The 22,731-nt window shown below is 40.6% G+C and overlaps 1 protein-coding gene across 1 annotated transcript; it reads left to right on the top strand.

The window, feature by feature from the left end:
- Positions 1–1,833: 1,833 nt before the first annotated feature.
- Positions 1,834–17,050, top strand: LOC114563226 (proline-, glutamic acid- and leucine-rich protein 1). Its single transcript, XM_028590076.1, has 6 exons — positions 1,834–2,176; positions 5,269–5,313; positions 9,699–9,743; positions 11,404–11,548; positions 12,176–12,337; positions 14,911–17,050. Exons 1-6 carry the CDS (start codon positions 2,126–2,128, stop codon positions 16,029–16,031), a joined length of 1,569 nt encoding a protein of 522 aa, XP_028445877.1. The 5' UTR covers positions 1,834–2,125; the 3' UTR covers positions 16,032–17,050.
- Positions 17,051–22,731: the final 5,681 nt, after the last annotated feature.

Raw genomic sequence — 22,731 nt, 5'->3', positions numbered from 1 at the left:
GGAATGGAAATCCAAGGGAATCTGGGCAATTGCTCATTTTATGGATAGTAATGGTCTCTTGTTACAGCACGAGGAGTTTTGTGAGAAATATCAACTTCAATGCAATGTCAAGACAGATGGTTGAAAACTATACCAATGTCTCTGAAATCAATGGTGAGAGAAGATGTTAGGTACTCCAAGGTTTCTCCTGGTTTGAGGCAGCTCTGCATCCAAGGTATTGATTTCTGTGATTATAAATGTACCAACAAAGTTATTAGGTATATTTTATTGAAAGAATATTATCCCAATCCGGTTAAAAGACAATATATGATGAAAGAATTTGGTGATGGAGAGGTTAAGAAAATAAGGAAAAGTTATATCTCATTTCCTCTTCTCCCGAAGGTAAAAGAGGTCAATTTTAAAGTTTTAAATGAAATTTACCCGACAAACGAATTTTTAAGACTGAGATTCAATTTTGGTACTAATAACTGTGTTTTTTGTGAAAAAGAAATTGAGGATTTAGAACATGTTTTTTTTTCTGTGTGAGTCGGTGAAATCCTTCTGGAGATATCTGCAGAGCTGGCTTCAGACCAGGGATATTGAGATACCATCTCTGACAATGAAGGATATAAAGTTTGGTGTCTTTGTTGAAGATAAGAAGGTAGATTTTGTTCTAAACAACTTGGTGCTGCTAGGAAAACATTTTATACATAAATGTAGATACTTTAAGACCAAACCCTCCCTGATCCATTGGAAGAATGAGTTCAATCTTTTGTGCAAGTCATTGAAACGGGTTAAAGATAAAAAAGCCCTTGAATTGATTGATTTATTTGAAATGTTTAATATAATTTGAGATAGCCCCTTCTCTTTATTTATTTTATTTTATTTTATATCACTCTTTAGGCTGATTTGTAAGATATAAGCTCCTAGGTTTTGTTTTATATGCTCGACCCGAGGCAACTTCTATTTTTTTAGATGGATTTGTGATTGTGCCTTGTTTGTTTGTATTTCTATGTTCTGATTTAATAAAAAAAACAGGGGTCGCCATTGTTGTTTATGTGTGTGTGACGTCAAAAACTGTAACTTGGTGCTGCGTTCCACAGTTTTTAGCCCCTAAGTTACGACTTCAAGTCACGACTCACAACTTGGTAGCGTTCCAGGCAGTCACCACAAACCCTTCTAGCTAGCTTTAGCTGGCGGCTACCTAACGTTGACGTTAGCTATCTATGTTACTTTACGTTGCCTATTTATGTCTATTTATTTCTACTTATCACTGTTAATAAACGGCGTCTGTACATTATCAACGGGGGTCGCCATTGTTGTTTATGTGTGTGTGACGTCAAAAACTGTAACTGGGAGTACAACGATCTGGTACAAGTTCACGGGTAGTTATTAGTTACGGGTTTGACTGCCGTTCCAGGGGCACTCTCACGGGTAGAAGGTTGCGAAAACACGAGTTACGGGTTGCCTGGAACTTCCATTTTTACCTAACTTTTGATCTAACCTGATTGTGCTTCCAGATAGATTTAGATTTCCATTAACCTACGTTTAATATGAATTACATTTCTAGAGTAGCCTGCACAAACAAATCATCAGTTGTTTATTTAACCTTTGTGTACAACTATGTTAAATATTGCAGTTCCGTTTCACTAATTAATCACTACAAACGCGCAGGTGTTATGGTTTTTAAGATTTTACGATCAGCAGTAGTTGAAAAAGTGTGCCGTGTTGAGGCGTCTCTGTGCGGCTGTTGCTGGGAGCTCCGGCCAATCAAAGCCGCAGTGCTCCCATACAAGTACTTTGGGGGCTGGAGAAGCATGACATCATGCACAGCTCCGACCCCTCTCTACGAACACAAAGAGTAAAACATCTTTATTTTACTACTGCAAACCAAAGTCGACGACAGAACCGTCTGCACTGTCATACTCCGCGGCCCCATCCATAAAATACACCGGGAATCTGGCCCTGGTACTCCGGCGTGCAGCGGAGTCTGGGAGGGGCATCAGTCCGTCGTCCGTCCGGGCAATGGCGGATGGGGATGCCACCGTGTTTGTGGAGTGGGGCAGCGGTGATAGGTGCTTAGCAAAATAACATCCCACTTCTGCATTTACATTTTCTCTGTTAAGCTTGGTATTCAGCTCTCGCCATGGATCCAGAGAAAACGTTGACATTCTGCTTCGGGCTGAAGGCTGAGGAGGTAACGCACTGCACAGCTTCCTTTGATACACACACTGCTGCCGACAGCTGGGCTTCAGTTGTTCTGCAGAGCAACATGCTTCCCTCGGTCTGTGTTGTTGTTGACAAACAGTGGCCTCAACTTCTGCTTCTGTACCGATCTGTGTTTCCATTTCCATTTCTCCATCTTGAGATGTTGTGTCTTTTGATATATTTCTCAAGGACAAGATGTGCATTGATTGCACCACTGCAGCAAATGTTTTTGTGTGTGTAGTAAAGTCAGTCAGGTATTGCTTCACTGTGATGTTTGTGGAAATGCTGTCTGTGATCTGTAGTTAATTGCAAGTCATTTGATAATACGTTTTTTGAAGCATGGGTTCTCTTATGCACAACAAAATGTCCAGAATATTATGGGATATATTTGACACATATTTTAAAATGTAGGCTTTTGGAAGGTCACTTAACTTAAATTCTAAATTGAGAGGGCTACCACAGACCGACAGTCAACTTTCTCTGTGAATACTAAAGGAATGTTATTGATTTCAGTAGTAATGTTATTGATTTCAGTAGTAATGTTATTGATTTCATTAGTAATGTTATTGATTTCAGTAGTAGTTTGTGACTCATTGGCTTGTGTAGCGTAGCTGACACAATCTGCCATAATGCACCAAGGATTTAGCTGTGATTAGTAGAGCTTTAACTGCCAAACCATTTAAAGCCTAATAAATCTAATTTACAGGCTTACATCTATTGAAAGTACTCAAGGAGACCTCTCAGCCAGTTATTTTAACCACAGGTGGCAGAGAAAGGCTCACAGTCCACAAACTAGCATGTTCGTCACAGGTTTCATGTCATCTGTGTGTGTGTGTGTGTGTGTGTGTGTGTGTGTTGTGTGTGTGTGTGTGTGTGTGTGTGTGTGTGTGTGTGTGTGTGTGTGTGTGTGTGTGTTCAGGCTATGCAGAACCGTGGGATCCCGAGGGTTGAAATAATTTTGTGGTTAGTCCGTGGTCTCTAAGGAAGTCTGAATGATAACTTCACACCCATGTGCGTGTACTTGTGCCGTGTGGTGGGCTTACCACAGGAACTCCGCTCCCTCTTGAAACCCCCTTGACTCTGACTTTTTATAACTGTATAAAAGCTTCCTTATGAACCAACTGAGGTTAAATGTGACAGTTGGTTATGCAGCATGACTTTTCTGTTGGGTTTTGATGTGGCACACTATTTAGTGGACAAATGCACCGTTTGCAACATATAAGCATCTTGAATCTTGAAGCAAACAGGTGACTGTCAGTGGGGATGTTACAGATGAACCAGGACTCCTGCAGGAGAGCTCCGAAATAGGTCTGACTACAAAGCATCCAATGCTGGTATGCTTGCTCAGATTTGTACTGTCAGATACTTTCTGATTTAAATGATAGTTTTGGTTTCTCTTGTTAAATTAATAAAAATGTTTAATAAAAAAAACATGTTTTTATTTCTCAAAAGTAAGATATAAAAAATTTGGTATTTAAGTAGTGTATCCTCACTAGTATCGGAAAATGTACCCAGCTATAATAGCACTGCCTGTGAAGATCACGTGTTCGTGGCCACATAGTGCAGCAGAAACTAATTATTACTTTGTCCAATGCTCTGCCTGTATGTCCTTGGTTAGACAATGCTCTTTCGCAAAGTGTCATGTAATGTTGTGCAATTTTGATAAACCTGTGGATGCATCAGGTCTTAAACAAAGCGTATCCTATGCACAGTTGTATATGATATACTACAGTAAATATGAATGTCTCTAGGATGACTAATGGCTACTATTGTCCTTTGTACAGCCTCAGGGCAGTGTGTGGAGGTAGCTGCTTGCTGCATTTTGGCTCTTTGTCATTTTGTACTTTGTACATAGACAGTAGATATAATTCTGAACCTGTTAATAGCTGTGTGTGCACTGGCATGGTATGCATGTACACACACACTGCAGCCAACATTGTTCCCTATGCTGACTACATAACCAGCAGCCAGTTGTTAACAAAAGAGATCTCATTTACATGGCTTATTTAAAGCCCCCAGTGTCTCCCCATTGTTTTTTACAGTGGCCCCACATCCAGCAGCACACACACAGGCATAGTTTCCTTTTACTCACAGTGGGCCTGAATGACATTTACAGAGGCGTGAGCGACACCCAGAGAATTTTTAAATCCACACCATTACAGAATTGCATTTGGATAGAGTAAACGCACATATAGTAATTATTTCCACTGCAGATAATATTTGGACTCAAGTCATTATATGATCATTTACTAATGGTGCCTATTTGCTAGCACCCATCCTTCCAGGTCAGGTTTCATTGCCTGCTGAGGTGCTAAAAAATAATCCCACAAGGAAAATGTATATTCTTTTAAAAATAACTAGATGTTTCAGATATATGTGACCGCTTTAGTGTCAGAATGCTTTGTAGATCAACAGAAAACAAATACATTTGAATTACTGATTTGTCAATGAATTAATTTACCAAGCAAAGATGCCAAACATTTGCTGATTCCAGCTTCTCAAATGTTAGAATTTTCTGTTTTTACTCTTTTTAAAAAATAAAATAAAATGAATATCTTTTGGGTTTTAGACTTACAGACCAAACAAGCAATCTGAACATTTCACCTTGGGCTTTTTGGGAATTATTCCTCTATTTCCTGACATATTATAGACTGAACCGTTCATCACAGTTTTAGAGGTGTACCTTTTGCATGCATGTCTGCGTTTGAAAGAAAAAGTGAGAGCGTCTGGGAATTGGTGCCTTCTGTCTGTTATCTCAACCCACAGAGGAGAAATGGGTTTTGTCAAAAAGCCAGTGACCTTCGCAGCTCCTTGAAGAGCCAGGAGTATAGGGTAACCAGCGTCGTCAGACTGGAAACTGCCTTTGGTGGTCTTTTTTTTTTAATAATGTTTGATTGCTAGAATGCCAGCACAGTATCATTTGTTTCTTGTGTAGCATGTGCCCTTGTCAGTTTTAACATCTGCCAATCTTTTGTTGTTCTTGCCATTTACATCGTATCCTCTCTCTCTCTCTCTCTTTCTTTCTTTCTTTCTTTCTTTCTTGCTCCTTCTTAACCATTGTGCCTCTCTGTCTTTTAACAGATGACCATGTCCCTGCAGGGGCTGGATGGGACTGAAACTGCTACGGTAGGGAGCTCTACCTTCAACCACAACTAAACATTTGATATCACTGGATAATATAACGCATTGTAAAGGAGTTTAAAAAAAGCCTCCAAGCGTAACCACAGTGATTGTTATGGCAATGCATAATTTATTGTTAGCACTTCTCAATCTCATGTGTGGTAACTATTGTAGGATTCTCGTTGGGTACAGATTTGATCATTGGCAAATTATCAAAGATGTTTTATCAATATTAATAAAGTTATGAATATGGTTATTAATAACTTTATCAAATCGACAAACAATCAAAACGGGGCACCATCACTTGCGCCCACCTGACCCGCCTCCAGCTTTTGCACAGCAAAACCACTGCCTTTCTTCAGAGTCCCCGCAGACTCTCCTCAAGGTGGCTGGAGCAGGTGCCTTCTCTGTACTCCAGGGAAAGGGGGTCATACACTTACGGCCCCACCTCCAGGTAAACTTGATTGGCCCAGTTACCAGAACTGGGCGAGGTATCCAGTACCTCCTCATCGTCACGGGCAGCCTCACCATGTGGGTTGAATGCCTTTCAGCACCCAACTGCACAGCCGTGACAACCACGGTCCTGCTCCTGAACCACACGTTCAGTCAGACCAACTCCACATGCGATCCTCACTGCCAGGAGAAGAGCAGCTTCTGCACCTGGAAAGGGGGAGGGAGGCTTTCCCCCCCAAGAGGATAAGACTCAAACCAGTTGAGTCATAGGGATAGCTGCATGCCTCACCTCACTCTGTTGACATGCACTTCCATCCTAAAACTTTTCAAACCGTAATCAAACTACCTCAGAGCTTCGGTAGTAAAATTCCTTTCAGGATACCGTTTACTGTTAGTTCCATTCTGTTCCTGATGAACCCAGTGCATGCTTTAGACTGTCAGGTGTCCCAGAAAACACAACCAGGTGCTAGTAGCGAGAGATTTAATGCGAAGCATCGGTAGAGAAGGAATCTCTTCGATCAGCAAACTCGAGCCTTGTTGTAGACCCATAAATCTGCTACTAACCGTATTGTGCGATCTTCACAGGTACATCTAACGTATAGTCTTGGCAGTGCAATTCCAAATTTACGTAGCTCATAAGAATGAGAGATAGGATTCAGTTTTATTTACCTATGCATCAGAAGACAATGTATACAGACTAGAGTCTGCGTTGAGTATTTGTTTTGACATTAAAGGAACACGCCGACTTATTGGGAATTTAGCTTATTCACCGTAACCCCCAGAGTTAGACTAGTCCATACATACCCTTCTCATCTCCGTGCGTGCTGTAACGCTGTCTGACGGCTCCAGCATTAGCTTAGCCCAGCACAGATCCTGCAGGTAACTGGTTCCAACTAGCCTACTGCTCCAAATTGTGACAAAAGTGACAAAATAAAAATTAACATGTTCCTATTTACATGTTGTGATTTGTAGAGTCTGGCGTGTGTAAAAAACAACGTAACATGAGACACAGCCATCTTCTAACAGCAAACAAACTGGGAACTATATTCTCAGACAGGCTTGCCGCGAGCATATCACTCCGCCCAAGTACTATATTCTTCCGCCTGAGAATATAGTTCCCGGTTTGTTTACAGTTAGAAGATGGCTGTGTCTCATGTTACGTTGTTTTTTGTACACGCTGTGACTCAACAAATCACAACATGTAAATAGGAACATGTTGGAGTTATTTTGTCACTTATTCGGAGCAGTAGGATTACTGGAACCATTCACCTGCTAGTTCTGTGCTGGCCTGATGCCGCTGGAGCCGTCAGACAGCGTTATAGCACTCACGGAGATGAGAAGGGTATGTATGGCCTTGTCTAACTCTGGGGGTTATGGTGAATAAGCTAAATTCCCAATAAGTCGGCGTGTTCCTTTTAAAACATACATACACCAGTCCACAGGTACATGCACACAGTCACATGTACATACACTGGTGAACCCCAGTTCTTTTCTGGAGTGAACCTGTTAACCCCTAACTACTTCACTTTCCTTTCCTATCTTCCTTCATTTGTTTTGTTTTTGTTTCACTATATTTTGGGTTAATGTCATATTGAAACAGCTACAATGATTGTACAAGGGATAATTCATTGCTTACCTATTATGTTAAGGATTGTTTTTGTTTAAACATTTGGTGTTTAGCTATAGTTAGAATTTTGTCTGCCCAGACACTGCCTCATTTGTCTGCCCAGACACTGTAGCCTCAGTCAACATATGAACATTATGAACTTGCCTCTCATTGCCTCTCATTCCCAGGAAGGCATGGACTATGTTGATATCAGTTTAACCTTTTCTCCCATGAACTGTATGGTCCTTGGTTTGCTCCAAAGACCGGGGACCAACCGCTCTTCAGAGCAAAAAGGGGGACTGTTGGGGACCAAGAAGCTGGTTAAACATTGATTTTAACCAAAAATGGCTCAGACTGAGCTGACTGCAGAGACAAAGGATCTTGGCCTACATGTGAATCCCAAAGCCAGTTTCACCAAACTCCTACAGGCATAGTCGCCAAGATGGAGGTTCTACCTTCACCACATGCTAGGCAAGGCAGACTGGTGGTGAGACAAAGAACTGCTTCACACCTGTGACAAAGTTGCAGTTTTCCCATTGGCTGTCGGGTCTTTGAATGCACCACTTCGCCACTAGGAGGCGGAGGAAGGATAAAAGCTGTCCGCGTTTGTGTTTCTTCGCTTTCACGGTAACCCCCGGTTGCTGACAGGAAGCACTAGTCCGGGCTAGCTAGCCAGCATCACCTCGCTGGTCGAGTTTTGAGCTGGGACAACTTTATATCGGTGTGATATACAAAGGGGATCTGAGGAAATACTGGCTGCAGCGGGTTTAATCAGCCTGGATTCAAGAAAAGTACGGCGTTCTGTTTCTTGTTTTGGTCGACCTGGATCACGTTCGTCCTCTGCTCCGGACGAAACGGATCGTTAAACTCTGGCAAGAGATTTAACTGACAAATGACGCACAGTAAGAGGCTTAGACAGTTCTGGGCAGATGTTAGAACTAGTGCGTTTTGTTTTGTTATTAATGAGCAAAGGGCTCGCTACCGCTTGTGCCATTAATGTGATCTGATTGTAATCATGTATTGGCCATATCTGGTTACAAATCTGTTTCTGTGAATGTATCAATAGATCACGACACAATACCGTTGATTATGTTGTGTTAAGTAGCTGGGTATAACTGTAATCGCTACCTGCTAAATCACTCCTTTCAGGAGTTTAGTTACTGTCTGCGATAGAATCGCAAAAATCAGCTGTTAGCCACTGGAGTGGTTATAGTGACGTTTTCCTCAGCAAAACAAAAGTCTCAGAGTTTGTCCTAACTACACGTTAGCCCAGATCTGAGTGGCTGAGGGGGACTGGGTCATTATCGATAACTAAGATCAGAGTGCCTCTTTTCTTTACTCTTCTTCTCTTTCTTCTTTTACTAACACACACACACACGACACAGGCTAGCCGTGTAGCTCTCAAGCTAACGCTGTAGTTTAGCCACGTGGAATCGGCTTACGTTCGTACAGAGCTAACACAGGAACTAGCTACCATACCGGCTAAGCGTGCGTTGCCTAGCAACCCCCCCGGCTTCTTCAGCCCCTTCTCCGTGCACCACTACCGCCCTCTTGAGGCTAAATAGTTTGTGCAGCTCACAGGAGTAGCCATTTTTGGAGTTGTTTTTGTGTTAGAACCACACTTCGACACCGCCCCTCCCTTTTCACTCACTCTCTCTCACACACACACACACACACACACACACACACACACACACACACACTCACACACTCGGACACAGACATGTCCGTCCATGCTGTTTTGTTTTTGGTTGTGATATTGTAAAAAGGTATAGAAGTTTATTATTGAAGGATTATTGATTAGCTACTGATAATTGTGACGTTAATAAATCTTATTATACTTAATTAGCAGTTGCTTGTAATTATTTGTGTACTTGTTGTAATAATTGCTGGTCGATCAGGTCCGTGCTTGGATTCACCCCTTCCTTTATTTCCTTTTTAAAGGATTTTCACAGAAATGAGACTGTTCCACAGTTTGATTATTGGTCCCTGACTTGCAGGGTGGTGCCCCGTTTTGATTGTTTGTCGATTTGATAAAGTTATTAATAACCATATTCATAACTTTATTAATATTGATAAAACATCTTTGATAATTTGCCAATGATCAAATCTGTACCCTACGAGAATCCTACACTATGTACATAACAAATTTAGCAACCCTATTCTTGCTGCATTATTATTGTGGTTCATGGATTTTATGAGTTGTCAAACATTTATGATTTTAAATGTCTGGGTTTAGTTCTTCACTTGCTTCTCTCCCTCACACTGACTTGCTAATGATTTTAAGATGGAACCGTAACATTCACAGAGGTCCTTCCATTTCTCTGTTTAGGTGGCTGTTTCTCAGGAGACGACTGACCTGCGCACGGTTAATGAGGTGTGAATCTTGACCTTTAGCTGCCAACAAACATACTGTCCTCTCACAAAAGAATATTAAAGCTGCACTAATTAATGTTTGTATTAACAAAGGATTAAATATGTGATGTGACTCGTAGGAAAGAACCCATTGAGAATTATCACCATCAGGACAGCATTTTAGCGTCTTTCAGCTCACCTTCACTGTTTTCACTAGCAAGGACCACACCACAACAATATGTCATTTAAAGGTTTAATGGAAATTCAGGAGGTATTGGATGTTGAGGACAGATGAATGGATGTATAGGGGAGGGTGTTGTCTGTTCTGGTCTGGGAGGACGTACAGAAGACTAGGGAGACTCAGTGTGTTGGTTCCGTCTCAGGTGTGTTTCCAAGCTGAGAACAACCCCCTCCCCCCCCCCACCCAGACGGTACCTGGAATGAGACATGGGAGAGGTATGCACCAGATTGAATGGGAAGGGATGAGGGGAGAACGTACGGGAAAATGAAGGAATGTGAGTAGGGATGAGGTAGGAAGGAGAAGAAACGAAGGGGTTATTAAAGGGGAAGATGGGTCGAGAAATCTGAGACAAACGGAGCAGGATGGGTTTACCAGGTATAAGTAGACTGGGCAGTTGATTAGAAGTGTGGTTGAGGCCTGGCCCTGGTCCTGAACCTAAGTTGACTAATTCACTTCATTTGGTACAGTCTCAGGCTCATATCAACTCTGTTAATAGCTGCCGCAGGCTGCTATATTCAGCAAAAAGCTCCAATAATGCCACTTTACACCACCTGAAGAGCTCCAAACAGCAGGCAGACAAAGGTAGTGACTAGCTGTTGAGCTAGAGCCTGATATTTCCCTCAGGTGGAGAGACCAAAACAGACGTCATACAACAGCAGCGAATATTGGACTTCTATTTGTCAGGTGAAACAGAGACATGATTCCAAATGTCCGCCACGGTATAGTGATAATATGTCAGTGTATTTACGGCTTATTGTGCAGCCCCCAAGTGGCCAAAAAACCCTCCAGCTAAATCAGGGTTAAGATTAGATTAAGATTTTAACCACTCTCATGGTCTTCATCAGCAGATGGGAGTTTGCTCAGTTGTCATGGAGATGCCTCATGACTTAAATGTGCAGGAGGTAAGACTTATAAAACTAACTTTCTGTCATATTTGCTGAAACTGACCCTATGTTTGACTAGAACTACATGAAGCAAGTAATAAAAAAAGATCTGGCACCACCTACAGCCTGTAGTGCGATTTGCAAAAATCCACAGCTCCATGTTCAGATGCACCAATCAGGGCCAGGGAGGGTGTCTAACTACTTGTCAATCACTGCTCATGCACACACATTCATTCTCCCTTGTGGGGGGAGGGGCTTAGGAGACCATTTTGGGCTTTAGCAGAAAGTGGGGAGGGACTGAGAAGTTGTCGATGTTCAATTTTTTTGGCTAAGTCCTGGATCTTCACAATCCTACCTACAGCACCTTTTAAATATGTCAGGTGATAACAGGTGGTCGTAAGTATTTTGTACTTTTGTGAGGGTCGAGAATTAATTCTCAAGCTCATCGTGTCGTCTGTCGAAGGGAGTACCATCGCCATACCAACCATTACAACTTTTACTCTGCAGTATAATTATTTTCCCTGTGGTGATATGTGCTACGGTGTTTTGTCCACTAGGTGGTGAAGCATCACGGGGGTTCTGGTAGCCAGCCTGTTGTCAGTCCCAACTGTCCTGGTGTAAACGACAATCCAGGTTACCTTTGTGAAACGGGGCACTGCTGCGGAGAGACAGGCTGCTGTACCTACTATTATGAACTCTGGTGTGAGTCACCTGACTTTACTTGACTTTTGGAGCTTTCCATTCTCCATGCACATTATCTTCCATTGTTGTTATTATGTCATTTGTTTAATTTGAACTCAAACTAAGATACTGCCATGGACAAATATTTAAAATAAACACTAGGAGGCACCAAACAACAGTTTTAGCCTGCATCTTGCATCGCTATCTAGGTAAATCTGATCATTGGAAAATCACTTGACATCTGAAACGATGTTTTTTTTGGTCAGATAATCGGCATCATATTGTACATTTACAGATAAAGTTAAGGGTTAAGTAATTGGTTATGTTGAAATCAAAGGCTATATCCTTTGCTCCTAGAACTGTAACCACTGCATTCATGAGCTGTTCACCCGGAAGACATTTCAAACTATACGTAACTATGGTAGAAAAGCATACTTTTTTTTTTTTTTTTTTTTTTTTTTACTGAAACAAATTCCCTACCTCTAATACGTTGTTTTGAAAGTTGATGTCATGGTCAAACTAGTGCAAACAAAGCTCGGAAATAAATCTAGCATCTTATGGTCTGCTTTGGAAAATGTACAGCAGTAATGTAAAAACATGACACATTGTTTTCATAAAGATGTTGGGTTCATTTCCTGTTCTCTGCAGGGTTCTGGCTGCTGTGGACAATGCTGATCCTCTTCAGCTGTTTCTGTGCTTACCGCCACCGCCGGGCCAAGCTCAGAATCCAACAGCAGCAGAGACAGAGGGAGATCAATCTGATCGCCTATAACGGAGCCTGCAACTACCCTTCCTCGATGCTGGACCTCAGTAGGTTTATTTATGTTATTTCATTTCACATATTTATTTTATTTTTGATGTAGATCTACTGTGGGGTGGGGTGGGGGGCTGCAGAGTCTGAGAATCTTTAAAAACATGCTTGTGTCTTTAATACTGTTTAAAACAGTATTTTATATATTGAAATACATTTTCCAGAAATTCCGTAGCCTACACCGTAGCCTGACGTGCACCTCTCGAAAAATGTAACTACACGTCGCAGCGACGCACGTCACTCGGCTGAGGCTTGGTAGCGTTGCATTTCCCCCGGCTCATTTCCTGGTTCTCCTTCTGCATAAACAACGTGAAATCAAGGAGAGGGTTAACTTTTCCTGCTACAGATTTCCCACCGTGGTCCGAAAACACAGGGGAGACACTTTGTTTCTCTCACGATGACTATAGAGTCGGTACTCGCTCCAAAGCCAATCGCCGTCACTCTCTCACTTTCTCCCTCGCTCTATCTCACACACACACACACACACACACACACACACACACACACACACACACACACACACACACACACACACACACACACACACACACACACACACACACGCTGGCTTGATGCACACACCAACGCACAAGTATGAACATCAGGCCACTTACATAGGCTACGGTGAAAGCTCTGCGTGGAGCCTCCGCAGAACCATAAATCAGCCTTTAGTGTGTTGGTTTCCTGAGGAAACAGAGAATTTTAACACATCTACACTCAGATACTATATGTCTGCAATTTTGATGTTTTATTTGGATCCCCATTAGTTGTTATCTCAGCAACGACTAGTCTTTCTGACGTCCATTTAAAAAAAAAAAAAAAGTACTGAATAGTATAGACAACAAATACTTAACCTTGCACCCATATGGTACATGTTATGGTCGATGCAGTCATCTCCACTCATTAAGACAGTTTTAATAATAATGAATATGTTGAGGGTAGATGCGGTGAGTAGCCTTGAGCAGATATTAACACTCGGGGTGAGGCAAAGGTGATGTGAAAAATGATGGGCTTTATTATCAATGACCCAATTAAGGCCCATAAGCAAAAATGACAATAGAAAAAATTAACAAAATTAAGGAAAACAACTAAAAAAACACTTTCAAAAAGATAAATTAAAATTGACTTGAGAGTCAAAACAATCGGAAGTATAAATATACAACTATTCACTAATAGACCTTAAATCAGGTTTAACGTGGCGATCATCCAGCAGACTTACATCCTACTACCTTCACGTATACTCCAGCTCTGTTCCCCCGAGCAAATACCATGGCCACCCTATATAGCCTGACGCCAACCCCTCAAATTGGAACATACCAACATGTAAAACTCAGGAGCGGCTCAGGTGAGTAGGCCGTAATGGCTTCATACAGCAAACATAAATATCCAATAATCTAAATAGATACAACATATAATTTATACAATTGGTATTACCATTAACCACAGCCACAAGGTATCTTGTTGGCTGTAAAATATAATACACCACAAGTCATGTTTATGACAATCTATAGCTTTTAAACAATAAACGATGATAGATGCATTTAGCTAGGCCTATTGCAAATCACCGCAGCAATAGATGTTAAAAATGTGTGCACCAAACGACGGGATTAATACAGGAAATGTGATGAGTGACAGACGATATAAAACCAGTATAAATAACCGGACATATAGACAGTCAAACAAACATATACAAGCATCTTCTTCACTCAGTCTTTGGGATTAAAACAGGTAGCGCATCGCTTCCATTACGGCAGCTATGCGCCCCGTCACAGAATAAAAAAACGTTAAATAATTAACGTGTATTACATGTAACCTGTATTAAGTAGAACATCAATTAACCAGTAACCATTAAATAAAACATCCATGCTACAAAGAAATTTCATTTTCAAAAAAGGCTAAGTCATAAACAGTTAGAATATGGTGTATTCAATGGGCTAAAAAGGTTTAAGGAATTTGAGGCATTGATGTTTAATCTCATCTTCTTGGCTATAAAATCATTAAAACATGCCTATGCGTTTCTGCCATTAAGGCCTCCATCAGGGCAAGTACAAAATGGTCGTCTAGTTGCCCGCGTAGGTGTGTTTTTATGACTTTATAGCCAAGAAGATATTGAAGGCTTTTAAAACATTACCTTCTCTAGTGCCTCAGATTCCTTCAATCTTTTTTAAACTAGTAGGATCCCCAAACTGAAAAGCACCAGAGGGACACTTTGTACATACCCAAGCAGCACTCCATAAAGACTGTATTGTGACTGAGCATTTGCTAGACTATTTTAAGAGATGAATACACATTTTGTTGGTTACTTAGTAGTGTGTAAGTGGGATTGACTCAAAATAAACAGTGCCCATATTAATAAGGAAGCATGTGAGATAGTGCAACAATGGAGGTCAATGGCACAGAGGACAGGCTTGAGATCCACAGGCAGTACTCGTTCGTAGGTTGAACTCATTGTTGGTTTGTGTCTTTTTATGTGATTTATTGACCTTAAGAAAAGTATAGCATGCTGTATCTCCACTCTTGTCCTTTTTACAAGTCAAGTAGCAGACTGCGCATTTGATATTTCTTGTTACAGGTTTTCTGGCTTCCTTCAAGTTGCCCTCCTACGAGGAGGTGGCGGCGCAGCCCAGCACCCCTCCTCCGCCTTACAGCTCCGTCTTCGCCCTGCAGGGAGGTGCCATGGGGGGTCCTAGCTCCTCTTACCCCCATCATCACCACCACCGTCACCCCTGCCCTCCCTATCTGGGCCCCGGTCCCAGTGGCCTGACTTCCTCCCAGAGCTCTGACAACTACACTAGCTGCTCCTGCGAGTCGTGCTCCCTCACCTCCCCCTCCAGCACCTCCTTCTCTGTCCAGGTGACAGACGAGACACATGACAGCAGCCACATCTCCACACCCAGTGAAGCAGGGGGCGACTGTGCTGTCATGCCAAGGGTTGCGGCCAACTTCACACCAACTTCTTCCCTGACACCTCCGTTACAAGTTCCCCCTGATGTCATACCCGCGGCCACTCCAGATGTCATACCCGTACAAAGACAGTCCTCTAATGGCGGTGAAGGAGTCTCGCCTTCAGCTCCACCTCTCTCTCTTCCTTTACACTCTCGTCCTTCACGCCCTTCTCGCCTCCCGCTTTCTCCCCTCATTCTGCTACATTCCCTCCCTCCTGGTCAAATCCATCCTCTCGTCTTCTCAGACCCACTTGGAGCTGTGGCCGTTCAGAGGGAGAAAGCAGAAGAGGCCCGGCCTTATGGTCCAACCCACAGGCCCACTCTGTATCCCCCTAAACAGGCTCTCTTCTCCTCAAACGTGGCAGTTTCCACACATTGCAACAACAAAGAGCAGCAAAAACGAGAAAAAGAAGAGGAGGAAGAGGAAGATGAGGAGGAGGATCATTTCCGGCATCGACGGCTAACAGGTGACTCGGGCATTGAGGTATGTCGTTGCCACGTGAAGAGAGAGGAACAAGAGGAAGAAGAACTACAGAAGGGGCATTCTGGGAAAGGAAGAAAAGAGGCTGTGAAGGAAGAGGAGAGGGAAGATATGCTGCATGACAGCGTGGACTGTTCCCTCCGAGGGAAGGCTGCTGTTCAGTCACCACTCCTGGACGTCTGCGTTGAACAGCGCGGCCACGCCTCTTCATCCTCCAGTATCATCCAGAAGCCAGGCGAGGCCATCTTCACTGTTGAGTCCTCGTAAGCTGACAGCCTGTGAGATGTAGTCAAACAAGTGGGAAAAGTGAGATGTTAATGCTTGATAGCATCTTCATAGATCAAGACTAGTAGGTGAAAAGTGAAATCACTGAAGAAAAGTCTTGCAGGTCTTACTATGGTTGGGGGCAGGATGAGTAATGTATCCTCTTGTTTTCTCTGTAGAGAAGCCGACACCTGAAAGTCCTATTTTGTAGGTAATTTATTTATAGTTTGGGGGACAGCATATCTTCTCCTCTAAAGTGATGAAAATGCTAATGAATTGCTCTTTCGTTGTATCCATTTTCACACATGCTATCCAAATCCATTTTTACCAGTGGATAGGTGTAAACATGTCCCTCTATCGTTTACTTTTCATCTCTCTTTTCTCTACATGACGCAAAATTGCTAAAAAAAAAAGAAGCATTTTAGCTCCTTGAAACAAAAAACTCAAATAGTCAGTGGTTCCCAACATGTGACAACAAATAAATCAGAGGGGTCATGATGATTAACAGTATGAGAAAGAAGAAACATAGTTCTGCTAAAGAAAATGATATGCTAATGTTTCTCTACTGTTTCTTTTTTTTTGTGAAATAGATTTTTGTGGATAGTTTTACCTCTCTGAACATTTGAAAAAGTATTGAAATGAAGCAATCTGAGATGCGAAAATCAATCTTTAGTGGACCAGGTCTGCGTGTGTGTGTGTGTGTGTGCGCGTGTGTGATGGGGTCACAGAAATATATTTTCACAACAAAGAGGTTGGGAACCGCTGTCTGATTAACCATGTTACTAAAATCATCCCAGCAGCAGTGAACAAGACAAGTTTATCATTGACTGACATCTTTTTGAATTGAAAACAATTATAATCTCGGAGTGTATATGAAGAAAAAACGCTAAACAATTCATTTTCAAAAGAGCAGCTCTAACTAATTGTGTCTGGATTCTAATCTTTTGAAGAGGTTCATAACTACTGGACATATGGTTCGAGGTCACAGGACTAACCTTTGACTTTTTTTTTTTTTTTTTTTTTTTGTTGCAAGTTGAAATTTTGCTTTCACCAGCCTACTTCCTTCTGTTTTAGAGGAAATAAGAAGGGAGCTATTATGACTTATTCAAGAAGTGTTTTATACATTGTGTCTTATGTTGCTCCCATAAGGGTTGCAAACATTATTTATAATGTGTGGGTGGCAAAGCTTTACAATGGTCTTATGATTATACATTGTTGTTACAGACTGTTACATGATCATACTGTATAATGAACTGACTGTTTGACTTAGGATTTAATGTGTTTGAACATGTTCCTGGTTGGTCGTTACCGTTTTTGGAAGGCAATGTAAGTCCTCCGTGGACGGACTGTTGAGTTTTTACAAGGCAGAAACTTTAAGCCTAATCTCATCACTAATAATGAATGTAAAAGGTTATGCATCGCAACAAAAAGATACACTGAAATTGTTTACGGAGAATTTTTATACAGCATGACGCTTGACGGAAAACCTCCTGATAAAGTGTCCAAAACTGCAGCAAGGCAATACAATCTGCCGGGTGTGGGCTTTGAGACGACACTTTGAAATGAAGTGCCCATTGTAATGTCTGTCTGAGTCAAGTAATGCTTGTGAGATTTTAAAGGTATAAATGTAGGGAGTGCAGGTTTAAAGTCAGAGTAATGCCTCTTTTATTATTGCTGTGGCTAAACACGGAGAGTTGGACTGCTTTTCTCTAAATGTATCCCTGTTTTTTGTGTGTGAAATCATTTGTCAGTTGATGTCGAGTTGTACAGTATCTGTCAGTAGAGAATAGTCTCTGCCTCAGTGTGAGGTTGATACCCTTTTGATTGATGCTCTGCACTTATGTCGAATAAGTCGATCCTGGTCTTCGCAGTGGAAATGGCACACGTGTACTCTCTTGTAGTTAATTCTCAGTACAAAATGTACTCAAGCACAGAATAAGATTTAGAAAAAGAAAAAGTCTCAATCCAATTTTGTACATGTATGTCTTGCTGTAGTTATTGTGACACAAATGCCTCTGTAGTTCATTGACTGGAGGCCACTTTGCTGTTTCCTTGGCTCAATGCAAAGCCAACTTAATTGTCTAGCTTTCAACTCATTTATAGTTCTGTGGATAGAAAACGTTGCCTGGGCTCAACTCAATAATACCTTTATTTGTCATAGACAAATCGTGTGTGGGGATTGGGAGGTTTGGGTTTGTTATGAAGGTCATTTTGACATTCTCTGATCATTTCCGTTCTAAGATCTTTGCAGTGACTCACAGGTGTGTCTCAGAGGTGACCCTTGCTCTGACAGAGAGTGGTCACCCTCTGAACAAATCGACATAAAAGCCCTCTGGCTATTGTAAAGTTTTTGGCTAAACTGGACAGTTGTTATTGTCTTTGATTAGTTCTAGCTAATGTATGTTCATCAACGTACATGGTGCCTAGATGAAAATAGACTTTTTGTCTGGCGTTCTATAGTTTATTGCTGCTATGCGAGTGTGTGTGTGTGTTTTCTGTAAACTGTGTATAGTCACACATCAAATGGGCAAACATTTTCTAGCAGTGTTTAGCAGTCTCTTTATAAAATATACACAGTGAGACTTGCAAAAATAGTATTTAGCAATAGTATTCACACTTTTTTCCTTACTCTAGTTAATGCTGGTTGATAGGAAATTAACTGTTGTGAAAAAGACATTTACCTCCTTTATAACTGATCCATGCGCTGTGCTGGGCTGAGACCCTTGATTGTACATAACACTGCATTTTAAATGCCTTTTGGCTTAAGGTTTCTCCCAGCCGCAAACTCAGATTATCTGGTTTTACTTTAGCCCCTGTTTGTGCTCTCATGTATTGTCATTACATTTGGGTCAAGCTAACCATCCTTGTTTCTGAAAAATTTCCAGATTCCTCTGGTCTCCTCTGTCCATTTCCCAAATTGCCACTGTTTCCTATTCCACACAAAGATGGTAGCTGGAAATAACGTAGGTCCTTGCTTCATCTATACGATGTGAACCAAAATGTAAATGTTTTTTCATCTTTTTCTGTATTGTTTCTTTTTATTTATTTTTTATATTTTCTTACAAAATAAGTTTGTTTGGCCTTGAATCATGTGTTGCATCTATGGATTGGCCAAATATGTTGAACATTCTAAAATATTAAGAAGGGAAACAATATGATACGATATACCTTAATGTCTCCCTAGGGAATTTAGTTTGGACTCAAAAGCTGCACACATAAATAAATGCCTTGACAGTTACAAAGAAACAATATGTGAACAGTGTGATATGGGGGAAATGGAAAGTGAGTCCCATTTTGTATTGTTTATACCATGAGGATTTGTGCTTATTTAAATTATTTATTCATATTTCTCCAGTATTACACAGTACATGTTTTTTCACTGATTTTTGAATTTCATTAGAAACAAGTTCTACAAAATCTATTTTAGACTTAGTTTTAAAATATATGCAGCATTCTGAATCTGGTCTTTATAAATTTGTATGATATTTTAAGTTTGGACATAAAACAGAAAAAACTTAATTCATTCATATTTTTCTTGTGTCCTACTAAACAATAGGCAATATACATAGGGAATGAAGTCGAAACTTTTTTTGTGCAGCAACATAACAATGGCTAGATGGAAAGAGTTGTCCTTTCTGATTCTGAAAGTGTTGTTAAATGACCTTTTTATGGAGTTTTCTGGTATTTATTTTTCAAACCGATGTTTAGCTCTGTGTCTCGAATGCAGTGGTGGAATGTAATGTAAGTACATTTACTCAAGTACTGTACTTACATGTAAGTACAAATTTTCTTATCATGCCACGTTCTTCTTCTACTCCACTACATTTCAGAGAGAAATATTGTACGTTTTACTCCACTACATTAATCTGACAGCTTTAGTTACTAGTTACTTTACAAATACAACACATGTAGTTTATAAAATACAATGTTTTATTAATTAAACTACCCAACAATGTGTAGGCCTACAAGTACATCTTAAATGATAAGTCTATTAAACACTTACTGTAGTTGATTGTTTCTAAAATGTAAAGATTTTTCTGCATTGAGTACTTTTAATACTTTAAGTAAATTGTCCTGATGATACTTGCATAATTTTACTTAAGTAACATTTTCAATGCACTTTTACTTGTAACAGAGTATTTTTACAGTGTGGTATTAGCACTATTACTTAAGATAAGATAATTACTCGATTCTTTTTCCACCACTGCTCGAATGTAATCGTAACACACAAGAGGCACAAACGGGCTAGTTTTACCCTAACTCTGATTTTACATTGAAGCCAAACTGATCGGAGTTCAGTGTATTGAACTAGTTTGATTTATTTTGCCTTGTGAGCAGCTTGTATGTACAGACAAAAATGCCCAAACTCCTACCCTCATTGCCACAGAAGGCAAAGGCCTGATATAAGACTGTTACCTCGCTGAGTTTTGACTGCAAAGGACTGTTCTTCAATTTATCAAGATAGTATTTACTCTATATTTGTACTGACTTTAATTTTGTAATGCCAAGATTTGAAGAACTGAAAAAAATATGTATAAACGCAGAGCCCACGTTGGTCCGGCTGAACTGGTTTGCCACGTAAAAAAAAACAGAACATCCAACCCTGTTGATTCAGGATTACTCACGACTGTTTGTCTCCCGGGAAACAAAAAGTGTTCTCCTTTTACTCCTGCAGCTACGAGACAGCTGGATTTATAGAAGTATTTGTATGTGATTGTACGTGAAATAGTTCAGAGTAATATTGCTACAAAATGTGGTGTTCTTTGAGGGTATCCTTGTGCACTTCTACCTGCAGCTCTTCAGTGTGTCGTACGCATGTGTGAGAGAGTAATCGTCGGCCGTGTTGTTGTGGTGTTAAGTCTTTGTTGCTTATTATGAGGCCAGAGTTGATTGTTGTTGATATTTAACATATTTGTCAGTGTAATTATCCAAACATTTTTATGTCATCATGAATATCAAGTTGATTTTGTATCTTGGTGTATAGCATAGAGATTTCTGATGCACACTCTGATGTAAAATACAAACAATGAGATGCTCTTACATTTTTAGAAACTTGTTTGATGGCACATATTCTGGTGCTTTTTTTTTCCTCCTCTCCAGAAGGTGGGGTTGTATTTACGTTTCTTCTGCTTGAGGTTTTTTTTCTTCATTGATGCTCATTGGGAATTCTATCTTGTTGGACACGGACATCTGCGCTACTTTATTCAACACAAACTGTGGTTTTTGTGTCAAAATAAATGCTAACAAGTGCTACCAAATACATGTCTGTACTTTTTGTAAACATTATCTATAGTTGAAGTTGCCTGGGGTGCAAGCAGTATTCTGCTTCGAAATACAGCAAATGCACTAACTTATTTCAGCAGGGAATGAGCTAAGAACACCCACTCACGAGTAGCGGTCAGTGACAGTGACTCAGGATGAATCATCAGACTGCACTCACTCTGAAGGCTTCATCTTTGTAGGAGTAAACTCGCAAAGAAATGAGTTTGGAATGTTTGATTGTGTGTAGCTGACAGCACTGTGTATCAGCGAGGACAATCATTACACGCAGTATGAGAACATCTGCAGTCTTTAGTGGTCATGCATGCTTGTAATATATGAACTTCTGCCATGTGCCTTGACAAGACCCACCAGTTTGCATTGTTCCTCTTACCCTGATGAGATGAGCAGAGCAGAAAAAAGAATTTGCTGTCCCACTATAAATATGACTTATTATGACCAAGACTGGATAACCAACCAGGCAAAGCAGGCATCTGCCTAGGGTCCCCAAAACTATAGGGGGGCACAAAAGCTCCAGAATTAAATGTTATGCATACATACATTATTCATAATCTTGAGGCCTGCTTTGCAGATGGTGGTACCAGTGTCAAAATGTTTTTTCAAGACATTAATTATTTCAGCCTCAAACACACATGTTGCATATCCCTAAATTAATACTGGTTTAATCAAATTACCATACAGGAAAGCTGCAGCAGGAAGCCTAGAAAATTTGCACCAAGGGGGCACCTAAATGCTAATTGGCCATCACCAAACTTAGCTGCATGTGTTTTCAGCTCCATCTGGTGGTGTGAATGTGGATGACAAAAATACTTCAATGTGGATTATAATGCTTTTTTCATGTTCACAAGAACAGAAAGTTTACCTTTTATTACTCGTTTAAAATTAAGCATAGATTGTTATTCTTATTTGTTTCCTTCTCAAGTATTTGTGGGAAATGTTTACCTTTATTAGATATGAGACAGTGGTGAGCTGCAGAAGGACATGAAACAACATATAGAAGTCCCCAACCGGATACAAACTAGGAACATCAGACCCCTAGGCCACGATCACATTTTGAATTATTTAGTGTAAAATAAATAAAATTCACAAAGGCGTGTTACGAGTGAACCCAGCAAACAAATACATCCAGCAGCCACTGTTTTTGCAGCAATTCCCACAAAAAAGCATTATAATGCTTAAGAAACTTGACTTTTAATTAAAAAAAAAAAAAACTGTACTTGATACAAGTTGATACAATATTTAACAATGCCAATGTTCAACATCCACCTCGCAACTTGAACCAAAAGAAGGAAAATTATATCAGAATACCTCATAAACATGACAAAAAGTAGAATAATTAAATATGTATAAAGAATGTTAGATGATGTATGCTAGAAAAACTTTTTGATACGGATTGTCCTTGTCTTTAATTAGTAATACGAGA

This window comes from Perca flavescens, chromosome 2 (assembly GCF_004354835.1).
Source record: "Perca flavescens isolate YP-PL-M2 chromosome 2, PFLA_1.0, whole genome shotgun sequence".
Lineage (NCBI taxonomy): Eukaryota > Metazoa > Chordata > Actinopteri > Perciformes > Percidae > Perca > Perca flavescens.
The sequence above is the reverse complement of the archived record's forward strand: the minus strand, read 5'-3'. Positions and strand labels throughout refer to the sequence as shown.